Genomic DNA, 15,955 nt, shown 5'->3' on the forward strand with positions numbered 1-15,955 from the left:
GTAATCATCAAAATTAAACGAAATAAACATTTGAAATATATGAGTTTGTATGTAATGTATGAATATAATATACAAGTTTCACTTTTTAAATGGAATTACTGAAATCAATCTACTTTTTCATGATATTCTAATTTTATGACCAGCACCTGTAGAGCAGAAGTCCCCAACTCTCATCTTTGTGGCCCACTGTCCTCCCTCAAAATGAATGAGCCAATGACAGGCTTCCACAAAACTTGATGACAGTCAGAGTAGGTAATTCAGTTATTTGAATAAAACGTGTTAGGGCAGGTAAACATCAAAAAAATCATTTAGGAGGAGTGTTTGACACTTTCAGATGTTTGGCTTAGAGTCCTATTGAAATATCACATCTCAATTCTGCTACCATCTCTGACAACATGGCATTTTTCACATTTGTAAGTTACAGAGCTAAAGGGCTCTGTGGAGCAATGGATAACGCTTTTGACTTCGAGCATGAAATAAAATGGCATTCAAAGTGTTCAAAGTGTTCAGTTACCCATACATCAACTCAATCTAACAGGCGACTGACGATTTCATACCAACCTTGGGTTCTGTGGTGCATTGGACTTCTACTGGTACTGATAGAAGACATTTAAAGGTTGTGGGTTTGCATCTCACAAGACTCCTGGTCTAATGAGTTCTATTAAAATTATACTTATCTCATTTCAGCAAGTGTCATGACAGTTTTGCATTTTTCACATTGGTAAGCCACATAGGATCAGGGCTCTGTGGCGCAATGGATAGCGCATTGGACTTCTAGTGGTGCACAAAAGATATTCAAAGGTTGTGGGTTCGAGTCCCACCAGAGTCATGGTCTGTTGATATGTCACTTGACTTTGTTCAACACGGATGGCAGCTGTTTTAAGACTTGTTTTTCCTTGTTGTACAATGGATTAAAAGAGGACTTGCTGAGAGTTAGGCACCCTTTTAAAGGTTGTAGTTCAGTGAGCCTTTCACAAACAACTGAATGAACCATATTTTATCCCAATGTAGCTGACGTTTAAAGGATTTGGGTTTACGTCTCACAGGAGTCCTGGTTTAATGAGTTCTGTCATTTTAGTGAGCATCTTGACAGTTTTGCATTTTTTACAAGGGTAAGCAACACGAATTCAGGGCTCTGTGGTGCAATGGATAGTGCATTGGACTTCTAGTGGTGTACAAAAGATATTCAAAGGTTGTGGGTTCGAGTCCCACCAGAGTCGTGTTTTTATAGGTTGCAACAAAATTTTACTTATCTCAATTCAGAGAGCTTCATGACAGTTTTGCATTTTTCACATGGGTAAGCAATCTCAATTAAGGGCTCTGTGGCGCAATGGATAGCGCATTGGACTTCTAGTGATGTACAAAAGTTATTCAAAGGTTGTGGGTTCGGGTCCCACCAGAGTCATGGTTTGTTCATATTTCACTTGACTTTATTCAACATGGATGGCAGCTGTTTTAAGACTTGTTGTGCAATGGATAAAAAAGAAAACTTCTGCAGAGAGTAAGGCACACTTTTAATGGTTGTAGTTCAGTGAGCCTTTCAGAAATATCTTAATGAACCATACTTTATCCCAATGTAGCAAGCGTCTCTGACAGGTTTATGAAGAGTGCTCTGTGATATAATGGGCTTCTAGTGATATTAAAGAAGAAGTTCAAAGGTTTTGGGTTTATGTCTCACAAGAGTCCTGGTTTAATGAGTTCTATGTCAATTTAGTGAGCATCTTGACAGTTTTGCATTTTTTACAAGGGTAAGCAACATGAATTAAGGGCTCTGTGGTGCAATGGATAGTGCGTTGGGCTTCTAGTGGCCTTGATAGGAAGACATTCAAAGGTTGTAGGTTCGAGTCCCACCAGAGTCATGGTTTCCTGAAATCTCACTCATCTCTAATCAACATGGATGTTTGTTTTATTTTCACATTTACCGTTCTTTATGTTAGCTTTGCAATAGATAGAGATTAGGACTTCTGGTAAGAGTTAGGGACCCTTCCAAAGGTTGTAGTTTAGTGAGCCTTACAGAAATATTTTACTGAACCATATTTTATCCCAGTGTAGCAAGCGTCTCTGACAGGTTTACGCAAACAGAGTGCTCTGGATAAAATGGGCTTGCAATATCAAACGAGACGTGTTACCTCAGACAGTTTCTGACACATGTTGTCCTCCCAGCCATCCTCCGGAGGCATTTCTGGAATAAAGACCCAGTCTGCTCCACAGGCCAGGGCACTGACTAAAGCCAGGTATCTGAACACACACACACACACACACACACACATTATTTATATGAAATCTTAACCTCAGTGTTATAAATACTGACAGATATTAAATACAGATATATATCTTATGTATTAAGGTTAACATGATAAAGCAGAAATTTGTCTTTTGTTGACTATTGAAAAAGAAAATGCTTTAAAATTTATTGTCAGCATTGATTTGAAGGATCTTGGTTGGTAAATAATAAAGCTACAACATGCCTAATGTTCTTAAATGTTTTTATTGTTTTTTTGCTTTTACCCGCAGTGTCTGCCCATGACCTCCAACACAAACGTCCTCTGGTGGCTAGAAGAAAAGTCAAAAACACGTGAAAGCACATCTTACTAGGACTCATCTTACGTACACTGATATTATACCATCATATCATGGATTTGTTTACCTCTGAGCCGTGGTCATGATGGCATCCACCACCTCAATGATCCGATGGAGGGCGGAGTCGGTGCCAATTGTCATGTCTGTGCCACAAAAGTCGTTGTCAATAGAGCCGACCATGCCCACAATGTGGAGCTCAGAATGATTGTGAACTGCCTCCTCGTCTATGAGACCTGCATGAAAAAAAGAGAAAACGTATATTTATATCTCTAAAGTGCTATTGTAAAGTAAAGTTCAAACAATTTTAAAAACTGCGGAGGGCAATGACCTTCCTCCTGGAGCTCATTCAACAGGCCGCTCCACTCCTCCCTGAACAGGTTGGCGCCTGTCAGGCTGCCGTCTCCACCAATCACACACAGGTTGGTGATGCCGCGCTGCACAAGGTTGTGAGCAGCTTTCAGGCGTCCCTCGTGGGTTCGAAACTCTTTGCAGCGAGCGCTGCCGATGACTGTGCCACCCTGGTAATAAAAACTTCTTTACACTTGTGTTGTTTGGTAATATAAAGCCAGCACAGCGTGAGAAAACTTACACACCCCTTATGATCGACAATACTTTGGAAGTAAAGATCTTTTATAAAAGACTGAGATATTTGTTATGGAAAAGTACACAAAGGAATGCTGTGGTGCACAACCTCTTGACTCACTGTTCACGTGTTGCTGAGTGGAAGTTTTATCTGAAGGTGTTAAGTGCAGGATCTGTGAAACCGCTGGCATTTTAAGGAGCCATTGCTTTTCCATTTCAAATACTTCAAATATAAATCATACAAGGTTTGGCTCTGATGAACAGGGAAAGAGTTTTTATCACAAATAAGCCTTTCAATAATAATAATAATAATAAATTATTTACAGATTTTCTCTTCCTTTAAATATTTTAATAAAATGAACATTTTTTTATTATTAAATAACTTAATGACATTTCTTTCAAATATCAAATGAAAATATTTTGAGAATTCATTTGCAGAACCTTACAAACAGCTGGAGTAACAGAAAAGGTGCAAAAATTCAAAAGAAAAATTGCAAAGAAAACAAGATTTTATTCCTTTTTAGACTTCATAATACTAATATTTTAACTAAATCACATCCCTGTTGGGAGACTTTTTGCCCTCCTGGCACAAAAACTCAATCAGCTCAGCTGTTTGATGGCTTGTCATCATCCATCTTCCTCTTCATCACATTTCAGAGGTTTTTAACGGTGTTCAGGTCTGGAGATTGGGCTTCCCGTGACAGGGTTTGGATCTGACGGTCCTTCAGCCACACCTGAACCCCCCAGAAAACCTGACACTCACTGTATCCCTCCACCAGTAAAACCAAAATTAAAACCTTATCTTTTTAACTTTTTATGCACAGTCAGGAGTTATTTTTGAGTTTGTTCCAGCTCTGTTTCTGCCATCCAGCTGGTCCTACTGCAGCAAGTTAATGATGAGCACAGCAGTGGTTTTTATACTTTTCCTTGTTAAATCAGATTTGGTTCAGGTGATCACCTAATCTGTACCTCATTAAATAGAATTAGGTGTGATTGTGTTGGAATCCATCAGACACGAATGGAACAGCTGTCGTACACGTAGAACTGCTGATTTCAGAAAAATTAGACGTGATCTTTGAATTTGTTCCAGAGCTGAACAGTGTTTCCTCTTCCCAAAGCATAAATACTAATAAAAAGCAAAGAAGTTTAAATTTCTACTTGTGTGGCAATCATTTTGTAGAAAGTGAATTAACTTATCAGTCTCCCCCCCCCCCCACTTCCCTCACATTCATGTCTCCCTCGTATCTTAGATACTACCAGAGCAGGAGGATGTGACAGAGAATCTGAAGCTGAGAAATCCTTTTATTCATAGTGTCAATGAAGTGTCACAGAAAGGTCTTTTCAACCAGAAAAAAACCAGCAGTGGTCCTCATTTGCTCACAATGTTCCAAGCATTTTGATTGGTTAGAAACAAATGGAACAGCCCACTTGGAAAGCAGCCATAACCCTTACAGACACAAGTGGATAAACAAAAAAAGGGTGTTTTAACTCAAATTTGATTATTTCTGGGACTGTTTTATTGAATTTCTTCAGCTGTTAGTTGTTTCTAATATTGTTAACCAAAAAGATATGTTTTGCATCAAAATTTAATTGAGTTCAGGCAATAAAAATCTGACACCAGCATCAAATTAATCACACAATCAGAAGCTGTGTTGTCACTGTCAATAATCTGCACAGTGGAGATTCCACCAAACTTCCAGAGATAATTAGAATATCAACAAAGAATCGGCTTCATTAATGCAAACTCCATTTGTGTCGCAGTTTAGGGGCACATAAGAGTGTCATTGTTTACAGCACATAGCAGAAAACATGGTGTGTGTGTGTGACCTGAAATCCAAGCATGTTGTTCTGCTCACCACTTGCAGCATGCTGGAGACGCTTTCCCACGTCGCCTCTTTGATATTGTCTCCACCGTCCACCATCCCCTGGTACCCCTGAGACCAGAAACAAACACCACCATCACTTCCAAACAGTAAATAAATTAGCTGTTGAGATAAATTTACTTAAATCAACATAACAAAACAGAAGAGGAGAAAGTCGGGGCATTTGTAATTGTAAAATAAAAACAGAATGAAATGATTTGAAACTCTCCTAAACCCATATTTTATTCACAATGGAAGATAGTAAACATGTCAAAATGTTGAAACTAAGAGATTGTACCTTTTGTTTTTAGAAGAAATAGGGTAATTTAGAATTTTATGGCAGCTACTCATCTCAAATGTTGGGACAGGGGCAACAAAGGCTGTAAAAGTAAAAGGTTCGAACAGGAAAGAGCTGGAGCAGCATTTTGTAACTAATTAGGTTTTATTGGCAACAGGTCAGTATGAGGACTGGATATAAAAAGAGCTGAATGTCTCAGAAATAAAGATGGGCAGAGGTTCACCAGTCTGAAAATCTGTGGTTAAAAATAATGGAACGATTTCAGAATCATGTTTCTCAATTGAAAATAAGGAAAACTTTGAATATCCTGTCATCTACAGTTCATAATATCATCAAAAGATTTCATCTCTGAGGTCAAAGGTCAAGGCTGGATGTTGGTGATCTGATCACAGCTCACCGTGCCGTCCACAAATGCTGCTTAAAGCTCTATCAGGCAAAGAAGAAGCCAGATGTGAACACCATCCAGAAACGGCCTCAAAGTTGCAACTGAGCATAAAAAGAAATAATTAATTTTTTTTCAAGTTTCAGTGTTTTAGTGGATGTCTTGTTGTGAGGAGGGCTTTAAAAGGCACCAAAATAAAAGCATCTGTGATTATCCGCAGCCCATGAGCTGCTTCTGATGAAGATGCAGCCAGTGAAGGATGATCCTGCCTCTGCTAATCCAATTAAATCTGCCCTGAGACCAGATCCAGTCCACCAGCTCCCCTTTCTGCTGCCACAGCAAATAAAAACAGCACTCTTCATATAAAAATGGGGAATTTGTTCTGCTAATATTTAAAAACTTTGCCACAAATGGCTGCAGTCTAATTAATGTGTGCTGCTGATGAAGGGAAAGTTGCTGTCAGGTAAAAGGTTAATCTGGAGTCAGTACAGAGAGGTGGATGATATGTGATGATAATCTCAGAGATTACATTCTTTACATGAAATATCCACTTCAAGAAACACAAATTAGAGATCTGTAAGTTTTAAAATATACTTACTGAATGTATGGATGTTATCTGAGTTCCTTCAGATTAAAAATATGCAAAAATATCAAACTGATCTATATTTGTACACAACTAAAATATTTATACATATGTAGGGTTTTATTAACAGCTCTTTCACTAAACTCAAGCACAATAAACATACAGTATCTGTGCAAATGGAAACAACAGTCGTGCAAACAGCAGGTTATAAATACACATGGAGGGATCAGGTTTCTCTCTGGTGATTCTTTATGAAGGCGTCAAACCAAGTGTCAAGAGTTTCTAACTGACCAAAAAAAGGTTTAAAGTGTTTGTTTTGCAGCAGTTTTATAGGATATCAGTCAAAAAGCTCCTTCTACATCAGCCAGTCCATAAAAGTGCTGAGAAGAAATGACAGCTTGGTGATCCAAACTCGTCAACCACACAGCCCATTATCTCAGTTCATAATGGTGTCATCGCACAAACAGCATCAGTGAAATGAGTAGTTATTAAACAGAAACTTTTTCCATCTCTGAAGTTTGATATTTAGTGTCTAAAACTGATGGTTGGAACAAAAGATCTGCAACACAAACAGCAGAAAAAGGCAGAATATTGATCAGTTTGAGCTCAATGTTCCCTGAAATCTGCCCTCAAAGTCATTTAAACATAAAACAGAAATAATGTTTCTATGAATGTGTACTACAAAATAGATTTTGGTTTTCTTTGAATGCCTGAATGCTGGGTTGGTTTTCTTTTTTCCCACTTTGTTCAGTATTATAACGTCTGCAAGTGTTTTTGTTTTATATATTTACATATTTACAATAAAAGCATCCCTACAGTTACAAAGTCGGGGTTAACGATGAGTATTTGATCATAAAGTTTCATGTATCAGGACAGAATAAAAACTAAATGTTTCTCACCAATTCTTAAGAAAAAAACAAACCTTTGATGAACAACAAGTGTATAAATACATGTTTGGTTCTAAAAGAAAAGACAGATGAACATAAAACACATAGATGAACAAACAGTGAAGTCAGGTTTTATAAATCAGGACTTTTCACCAAAAACAGGAAGATTTACAGCCCTTAAATGCTGCAGGTTCAGCCCAGTACAGAAGTGAGGTCAGTTCTGATTTAATGGACCGCAGAGCGACAGAAACGGCTGACGCTTAAACCCTGAGTCACGGCTCACCTCGTGGATGAAGTAAACTTTTGCTCCCACATAGATCCCCATCCGGACCACGGCCCGGACCGCTGCATTCATACCTGAGAACAGAAAGAGCAGAAGATTTTCAGCATTTGAAATAAATTCACTAATTCATCTGTCACAGGTTGACTAATAAATCTAATATCAAGTGGTTATTTTCCTCCAAAACAACCAAGAAGGGCTGTTTTTCACCAGGAGACAGAATCTCAAACAATTATAAAGAACATTTGAACAAAGATATTATCTGAAATATTGTAAAAATGTTACATTTCTATTAGAACCTTATGGGCTAAGATCAGTAAATAAAATGGCTTAAATTATTATTTGAAATGTTTGACTCTGCTTTGATTTATTAGGGTTGCTTTTCCAGATTTATCAATAACAAATTATCCAAAAATAAGGTGACATTTAAACCTGAAGTACCTGAGCAGCAACTAACTGCAATATTATTAATAAAGTGTCAACAGGCGTCAAGATTCTACCATTATTGTGAATTATTCTCACTAAAAGGAAACAGCTGACATCATGGCTGCCCCAGTTACCTGCCTAACCTCAAAAACGATAAAAATAGCAGCATAAACGGGGCGTGGCAGAACCCAGACAGAACAGAAATGACGGCAAGGGTAAAGAGGTCGAAATGGAGAGAAGCTGAGAGAGGAAAGGAACCAGAGTTCTCCTGAGGACGCTGTGACAAAAAAAACAAAAAGAATCTGTCGGAGCACTTAGTGCAATTAGACCGAAGACGAGCTCTAAATCTCTGAGACCACAGACGGTCCACAGTTTGATATAAACAGAATAAAGAGGCTGATATCTTCAGGCTGACGAGCTGAAACGTCAGGTGGATGTTTTACTTTAGACTAAGAACTGTGAAAAAACCCTGATGGAAACATCAGCAAACTTAAATTATAATTACATTATTAATGAGGTTTATTATCAGTTCATCTCTGGCTGGTTTTCAAACCAACTTTATTCTGAAAACAATAAAACAAACAAGCGTTTAGTTTTTCCAAAGGTTGATTTCTGGTCAAACCTGATCTCCGTTCTCTAACCTGTTGGTTCCTCCTGGTCACAGTTTGCCTTTTTCTTTTTGTTCACTGATGCTTTTGTGTCTATTGTTTCATTTCTGCTCAGTTTCTGACTGTTGGAGGTTTTAATTGTCTGTCTGCTCTCTGTTGGTTTGTTCAGACTGAGTTTCATTGAGATTTTTAGTTTTCATCTCACCTCCCAGGAGCCATTATTCCACGTTTGGGTTCTACATTTTGTTATAAACTCTGACTCTTTGATTTTTACTGAAGCATTTAAAGAAACATCCAAGTTAATGTTTGATGAATGTCTTTTTGTAGTAAGTTTTAAATATTACTCTTTTTATAAAGCAGAATCAGGCAGGGAGTCATCAACAGACAAACATTAGACAAGCATGTTCTTCTTTCTATTAGCAGGATTTCAGTAAATGTAGTGGTCGGGTCAGTTCAGCTTACTGTAAAGTCTAACATTAATTATTTAAAACATTAAAATGGGTTTTGCTCGGCCCGGTTTCTTCAGCGTTGTATATCTGAGCCCAGCTGGCACAAGCTGCTCCTCGCAGCCTGCACCACTCCGTCACCACATCCCCTCCCCGACCTGCGTCTGCAGAACGTCTGCAGAACGTGACTCCTCATCAGACGGTAACGTCACGCTTTAAGCTCTGCTCAGACGTCACCATGAGAGCTCATTCACAGTTTGGCAGGAGGCCGTGGCATGAAGGCCACGAAAAGGAGGCATTTAAATCAATCAAATCTGCATATTTTTACTCTGAAGGAGAAGAGAGCTATCTGCACTGCTCCCGACAGAAAGTCTTACAAAAAAAAAACAAGAATATTTGGAGACAGACTTCCACCAATGAGGTGGATCTGCACACAACTAAATACACGAGTAAGATCAGAATCAGTCTGGGATAATAAACAGAATCTAAAGCAGTAATTTGTGCTTTTTGCTGACACTGGCTGCCTAAATGAGTAAAGTTTTTTTCTTTTGTTTTTCTAACACAATTATAACAACTTAAAATACTCACTGCAAAATCACGACGACAGCTGACAAAGATCCACAAAGTAAGAAACCAAATCTGCACAATATGTTAATGTTAATGTGTCCTTAAATTAAAAATTTGTGAATGGATGCCAACTTCCAGGTGTTGTTTACCTGCAGAAAGAGCCGTTTGGGATGGAGAAGTCCAACATTTTAGATGTATCGGTACGTATTTCTGCTTAGATTTGTTACATAAGATAAAAATGTTGTTTTGGTTTTTTTGCACCTTTATTTTATTCTTTTTAATGAGTTTGCCAGAATATACAGCCAGACACTTTGACTGATGTCTGACATCAAATCTACACAAATTTTAATAAAAGATTAACTACAAACTAAATTATTTGTGAATCTATCAAATTGTGAAAGGGTTTACAAGCAGTTAATCCAACATGTTTTTATCTTTAGAGCTTTACTAAATCTGCTCAAACCTTTGTATTTATTTGTGGATAATTTCAAAAATATAAGATTGGAACAACAAAGCAGCTCATCGTAACAAAAGACTGAGAATCTTCTGTTGATTTATGTCTTTCAAATGAAAGAAACATGTTTTATTGATACAGTTTGCTAAATGATGACACAGGAAACAAAACACCAGATTAAATTGTCAGTTACTGATTGTGACGAGTCAATAAAACTTGAATTTGTTGTGTTGTCTGTATTGGTTTTTATAATTTGGTTGTAAATAATGTCCCGTTTCCTAACAGCGGATGACCTGGACGCAGCAGCAGAACAGATGATCTGACACGGAGTCCTGGATGTTTTCAGGCTGTTAGCTAGGCGCTAACTAAGTGCTGCTAAGAGAGCTGGGCAACTGATTGGTTTCCATGGATCAACACAAGCATGTGAAATGTGATTCAGCTGCACAGCTTAATGAGTTTTAGAAAAAAGCATCAATACTTCAAATAAATCTGCTGTGAACAGACACAGAAAACAAGGATGGACGACGTGTTAATTTATCCTCCAGCAGTGGCTCGGTGTGTTTGTGTCTTCATCGGGAAACAAATGAGATCTTGGAAAAACTGACAAATCATGGGATGCTGTGAGATCTTCCCCCCAACACCACCTTTAACCCCACCCTGCAGGAAAAGCCTCCCACCTGCAGCTGACTGAAGTCTCAACGAGTTTAAAACTAAATGTTTCTACGGCTGCAGAAACTCATGGAAAGTTTGCACCAGAAATTAAAACACACAGAAGAAATAAAAGACAATAAAAGACGAAATGCAATTTTTCAACATACGAAATAAATGCATTGTAGACAGAATGACAACGGATGCAGACTGAAGTAACAGCTTACAGATGTCCAAATACTTTCATTTGTGTTAAAGAATGGCAAAAACAGAAATAATCAAAATGGACAAATCAAATAATGAAAACTGAAAACCATCAAAGCAAAACAAGCAGTTCAGCAGAGCAATAAAAGCTGATAAAATGGGAAAGAAATTGCTCCGACAACAAAGACTGAATGTGGAGAAAAACTGCGAGCGTTTCATGAAAGGAAGTGGTGCCAGGCGGCCTCCATTCTTTCCTCAGAAAACGGATCTCTGCACCATTTTGGATAAAATTGGAGGAAAACGTTGTTAAAGGGTCACAAGTTGAACTGAAACAGGAAGAACAGCTGGTTACCTGGAGCTGGCTCTTATTTTTGGTTTTTGTAAACTTTATTTCCAAACATGCTCCCCAGTCTAGCTAGCTTTTTTCTCCTTTATGTTTTTAGCTAGCCTTTTGTTGGCGTGTAGCTTGTTTTAACGTAGTTTCAGCTTCTTTGGCAGACCTCAGCAGCGCCGCAGCCCTCGCCGTTCACTCTCTGGTTTCAGGTTGTTTGGAGCGTCTGTGAGGACGTGTAGGGCCGCGCTGAGATGGCTCGCGGCCGCTTCTGGCCCTCGGGTCTTGCTTTGCTCGTGTGTGAGCTGTTTGCTTGAGTTTTTAGGAGCCAGTGAGTTGTTGTGACCGATCATCTTACTGCTTTCAGTGGTCCTGAATCGGTGAGGACCGGTCCTCTGAGATGAGCCCGGTGACTCATTTCCACCCCAGCGGCACACTTTAAAGCTGCAGTTCTAATTAAATCCACAGCTGCTGCCACAAGGAGCATGTTCGAACAAAGGCCGGCTGCGATACTCTGACTGAGAAGAAACATTTCCTTCCACTCCAAAAACAGCCTATAGGGCACACGGTGTTGGGTAACAGCCCGAGAGCCAACAATAGCAGTGATTTTATAGGTTCATGTGTGTCCTGGATGGCAGAGGACATTTTGTTCTCTGTCTACAGGGAGCCGATAAGACACACACACACACTCCGCTGATGCTTCAGGTGCAACACACACACACACAACACAGAGATGCCATTAGTGAATTGATCACACTTAAATCATCCCTCAGGGGATTCATAACGACTATTGGTTTCCATTTCACCATTCTAATCAGATTACGAAACAAAACTTTATTTTAAGACTTCAGCTTAAATTTAATTTTGTTTCTTTTTGTCAGATCATCTGTAAAAAAAAAACTCCCCTATGCACGTAAGCTGCTTGACCTTCATTAACAGGAAAAGTAAAGTCTGTGAAGGTCACAGGAAGTTAATGACGCTTCCCTTCAAAATAAAATCTAAGACGCGCGCAAAGACGAGATTTACATTTACTTTGAAAGGACAACCCGGATGTGGGCTGTTTAATTCGGGTTCTGTGACTCCGGTCCTGTCGTGACTCAGCCTCTGTGATGTAACAGACTCCAACAGTGAGGAGGAAAGATAAGACTCGTCTCCAGACAGGAAGTCTCACAGAATTATCGGACAGTTTGGGACTGAAATAAACAGCAACTTTTATTTAACTGGGATTAATAATTATAAAATATTAACCTGGTGAAATATTTCTATCAGGAGGTTACAGGGGGAGTTTAATAGATCCGGTGACCTGATGGGAAATGAGGGTGGTGTGGATCAGGAGGCGCGCGCGCACTCAGACCTGCGGCACAGACGCAGCAGGTGACAGATGCATGTTGGGAACTGACTGCGTAGAAAAAGAGTTACTCGTGATTCACTTGTTGATGCCGCTGCAGCCCTCAGCTCCAGCCTGAACGTGTTGGCATTCCAGAATTCCTCATTCCAACTTATCCCGGCCGGCGCAGCATCCATGTTGCGTAACCGTCATTGACACCACGGAAATAACTCCTACCACCAGCAGGAACACATTTATCTTACACGAATGAGAATGCGGCCATTAATAAAGTCTCCTCTCCAGCTTGCGACGCGCTGCTGTATTATTTATTTATTTGTTTATTTATTTATTTGCCTCTCCGCTCCACTGATGCGCATTTATTAGGTAAGATTAACCCCGTACGTCCATTATCGGACAGATGTGTTTTGTCTTAAAATAAAAACAACAAACAGTTTTAAAAACACGACAACAACAACAGCAGCGAAGAAATTAACTCTGGTTCCGAGTCTTAAGTCAAGCAGACATGATGGAACCCGTCCCCCTTCCTCCCCCCTCCAGGTCCAGCTGAAGGGTCTCAGAACAAAATGTTACCTTGAGCATCTCCGCCGCTCGTCAGAACCGCGATGGATTTCCCGGCTCCGGACAGATTCTCCACAAATTTGCGGGTGTCCTGCCGCTGCGGTGCCATGGGACCGGTCATGGCTGTCCCTCTGTCCTTCTGTCCCCGGGGGACACCTGTCCGGAAAGTTAGAATAAAACTCTGCAGCAAGTCCACCGGCGGCGGAGAGCACTGAGGAGGAGACACAGGAGGAGACTCAGGAGGAGACACAGGAGGGGACACAGGAGGGGACACAGGAGGAGGACTGCAGTGGTTACCGCCCCCCCCCCAACCCTCCTCTTCAAAGATCCTACATTAGGAGACATGACTGATTCTCCTCAAACAAACTAAAACAATTCTGCAAAGATTTTACAAAACAAGGACCCGAAAGAGCCGAAAGAGAACAGAAGGAAACACACTGAAGGAGCTGAAACTGGGTCATTAAAAAAGCAAAACACTAGCTGAAAGCTAAATGCTAACTAAAAGCTGGAAGTTGTAAAACACTAGATTAAATATAAAAGTAGCAAAAATGTTTGCTAAAGCTTAAAGTCTAGCTAAGAACAGCAAGAGGATAGCTAAAAATTAAAAGTAATAATAAGCTAGCTAAAAGTAGCAAAACATTAGCTTTATTAGGAACATTAGGAATCGAGTTAAAAGTGTCAAAAGGCTATTTTGAAACTAAAAGTAATTAAATGAAATCAAAAGTATTTAAAAAGTAAAAACAGCAAAATGCAAGCTAAAAACTAAAAGTAGCTAAAACAGCAAAAGGTTACCTGAAAGTATCAAGGGGGTTAATTAGAAATCTAATCTGGAGATTATTCCTAAAAACTTTAATTTAAATAAAAAAAAATGTTTCCATGAAGTCACATCATCAGCTTCTCAGTTTGTCACGAACCAACAAACTCAGGCATGTTTTGTCTTTTTAGAATAAACTAAAATATAAACTATGATTCTTTCTGTTTAAGCGTATTTTAATCAAATAAAACAGTTCAGAGTTTATTCATCCCACCGAACAGCTGATCTCTGACACTGAACTCATTTTAGAAACTTGTATTTTATAAAAATAAAATATTAAACTTTCCTCCCTCCCTCTTCTATCCTAAAAAATGCGTCAGAGTGATAGGTCTTCGTGTATTTTGTCTTTGGCTGTCACGAGCCGGTTGGAGCCAAAATTGGGAAGGCAGCTGACGCAGGTATCCTGCTGACTGACAGCTGGATGGACCAATCAGCGCTCAGATCTCTCAGAGAGGAAAATTCCGTCCCAGTCAGGAAATGATCCACTATCAGCATCAACTCAGACATTTCTTCATAATTCAGCCTCTGAAGCTACGTGAGGAGCGACAAAAGGAGGGAGAAGTTGCCAAAACGCAACAGAAATGATTAGATTGTTGAATAAAATGATGTAATTTCAGCAGCAAAGAGCTGATTACAGAAACAAAAGTCTCAGATACTCCCAAATATTTAAACAGTGACCTGAGGCATGCCAGCAGCTTATTTTCTAAGTTTAGACATTAAATTATCAGCAGAAAAATGATCATTTTAACTCTTTGTTTCATGGAGGTCGTGACCTTGACATTTATTTCAGTAACTCTGAGGACAACAAACAGCTCTTCTCTCTCAACATGTTTAATTCATGATTTCATCTGAATATTAGCAGGGAAAGATTTCCTAAACTATTCCAGCTGGAACAAAGAGGCATTGTTAAAGGATTTAACTCAAAGAGCCACACCGAGGGCATCAGGTTACCGAGCAGGTTCAAGTTTTTGACTGAAGGAAAAACAAAAAGTCTGGTCCTTAAAAACGAGAAACTTCTTTAATCCCAGGTGCACCTGAATGTGTCCCAAACTTGAATAAATGTTAGTTTTTCTGCAAATATGCATCAATTTCTAAAGATATTTTGTATAAAAAGTATACTTTTAGTCTTACCTCAAATGCTTCATCATATATTTGACATCTTTGGGCAGTTCCTGGTCCTAATAAAACCTAAAACAGAACATTTTAAACAATGTTAGAACATAAAAACAAGGTGTGTCCGGGCTGTCAGACAACATTTTTCTTTTAACATAGACGTTGGAAACGACTCATAAAATCACTGACAAGTAACTAAACCAGTGGTTTATTGCTTTGTTTCAGAAGTGATAATTTATCATTAATCAAGATTAATAACAATCTTTGCTGGGTACATTTTTAATGGCTGAAATGCTTAAATGTTTATTATTAAAAACAATTTCTATCTGGTGTCATAAAGTTTCTGAAGATTTCACAAGACTGGGTTCAATAAAATGAAACTGGCGCCACCTGCTGGTCGATGAGAAGAACTACAACAGAGCTTATTTTCTTCCTCGTCAAACATTTGTGTCCTCTTTCACGTGCAAAATAAAGCTCAGAGACAGAGCAGCTCAGTAAAAATAATTTATTTACAGCGTGGCAAGAATCAGTAACTCACAAGCAGAAGCAACAGAGTCGACAGTTTGCATAAAATGTGTGAAGAACAGGGTGGTAAAACACAAACTTTAAACTGGACCGAGTCAGCGCTTTGCAACCGAGAGGAACATCTGCACTTTGATTTATTGTTTCGATTGACGTGTTTGAGGACATTTCATGAGTCAAAGACATTCAGAAAACAGCTCAGAGTGGCCTGATTCAAAAAGAAACATTTTCTATGATGTCAGCAGGAAAGAAAAGGACAAAGTTCTTCCAATCTCACTCCTTCAGGTCGAAATTTAAATGTTGTTGCAAAGGACAATCTGTAGATTTCACTAAACAATATGAAAAATAACAAATGCTAAACCTCTGAGTTTTCAGCTGACCACTGTTGTTTAAACACAGTTTAGAATGAGGGTTTAATCTCATAGTTTTATGTTTATTTTAGTGTTAAAATCCAAACTTAAA

At 38.9% G+C, this 15,955-nt stretch overlaps 1 protein-coding gene and 3 non-coding genes across 10 annotated transcripts in view; 3 read left to right on the forward strand and 1 right to left on the reverse strand.

Moving 5' to 3' along the window:
* LOC108243848 (ATP-dependent 6-phosphofructokinase, platelet type) overlaps window positions 1-13,348 on the reverse strand; it is a 37,140-nt gene extending 23,792 nt beyond the window's left edge. For 6 of the 7 annotated variants that reach the window (XM_017429546.3, XM_017429542.3, XM_025008907.2 and 3 more), the window contains exons 1-7: window positions 13,057-13,348; window positions 7,458-7,531; window positions 5,019-5,096; window positions 2,909-3,098; window positions 2,648-2,813; window positions 2,509-2,553; window positions 2,130-2,238 (exon numbers count right to left, since the gene is read on the reverse strand). In XM_017429546.3, the coding sequence (XP_017285035.1) occupies window positions 2,130-2,238; window positions 2,509-2,553; window positions 2,648-2,813; window positions 2,909-3,098; window positions 5,019-5,096; window positions 7,458-7,531; window positions 13,057-13,165 (771 nt within the window). In that variant the 5' untranslated portion in view covers window positions 13,166-13,348. The remainder of the gene's footprint in view (window positions 1-2,129; window positions 2,239-2,508; window positions 2,554-2,647; window positions 2,814-2,908; window positions 3,099-5,018; window positions 5,097-7,457; window positions 7,532-13,056) is intronic. The other variant, XM_017429545.3, reaches the window with a different exon arrangement.
* trnar-ucu lies at window positions 741-829 on the forward strand. Its single transcript is given in 2 exon segments — window positions 741-777; window positions 794-829. It is a non-coding gene; the product is annotated as a tRNA-Arg (tRNA).
* trnar-ucu lies at window positions 1,132-1,220 on the forward strand. The gene is given in 2 exon segments: window positions 1,132-1,168; window positions 1,185-1,220. It is a non-coding gene; the product is annotated as a tRNA-Arg (tRNA).
* On the forward strand, window positions 1,317-1,405 carry trnar-ucu. Its single transcript is given in 2 exon segments — window positions 1,317-1,353; window positions 1,370-1,405. It is a non-coding gene; the product is annotated as a tRNA-Arg (tRNA).
* Window positions 13,349-15,955: the final 2,607 nt, after the last annotated feature.

Source organism: Kryptolebias marmoratus, linkage group LG20 (assembly GCF_001649575.2).
Source record: "Kryptolebias marmoratus isolate JLee-2015 linkage group LG20, ASM164957v2, whole genome shotgun sequence".
NCBI lineage: Eukaryota > Metazoa > Chordata > Actinopteri > Cyprinodontiformes > Rivulidae > Kryptolebias > Kryptolebias marmoratus.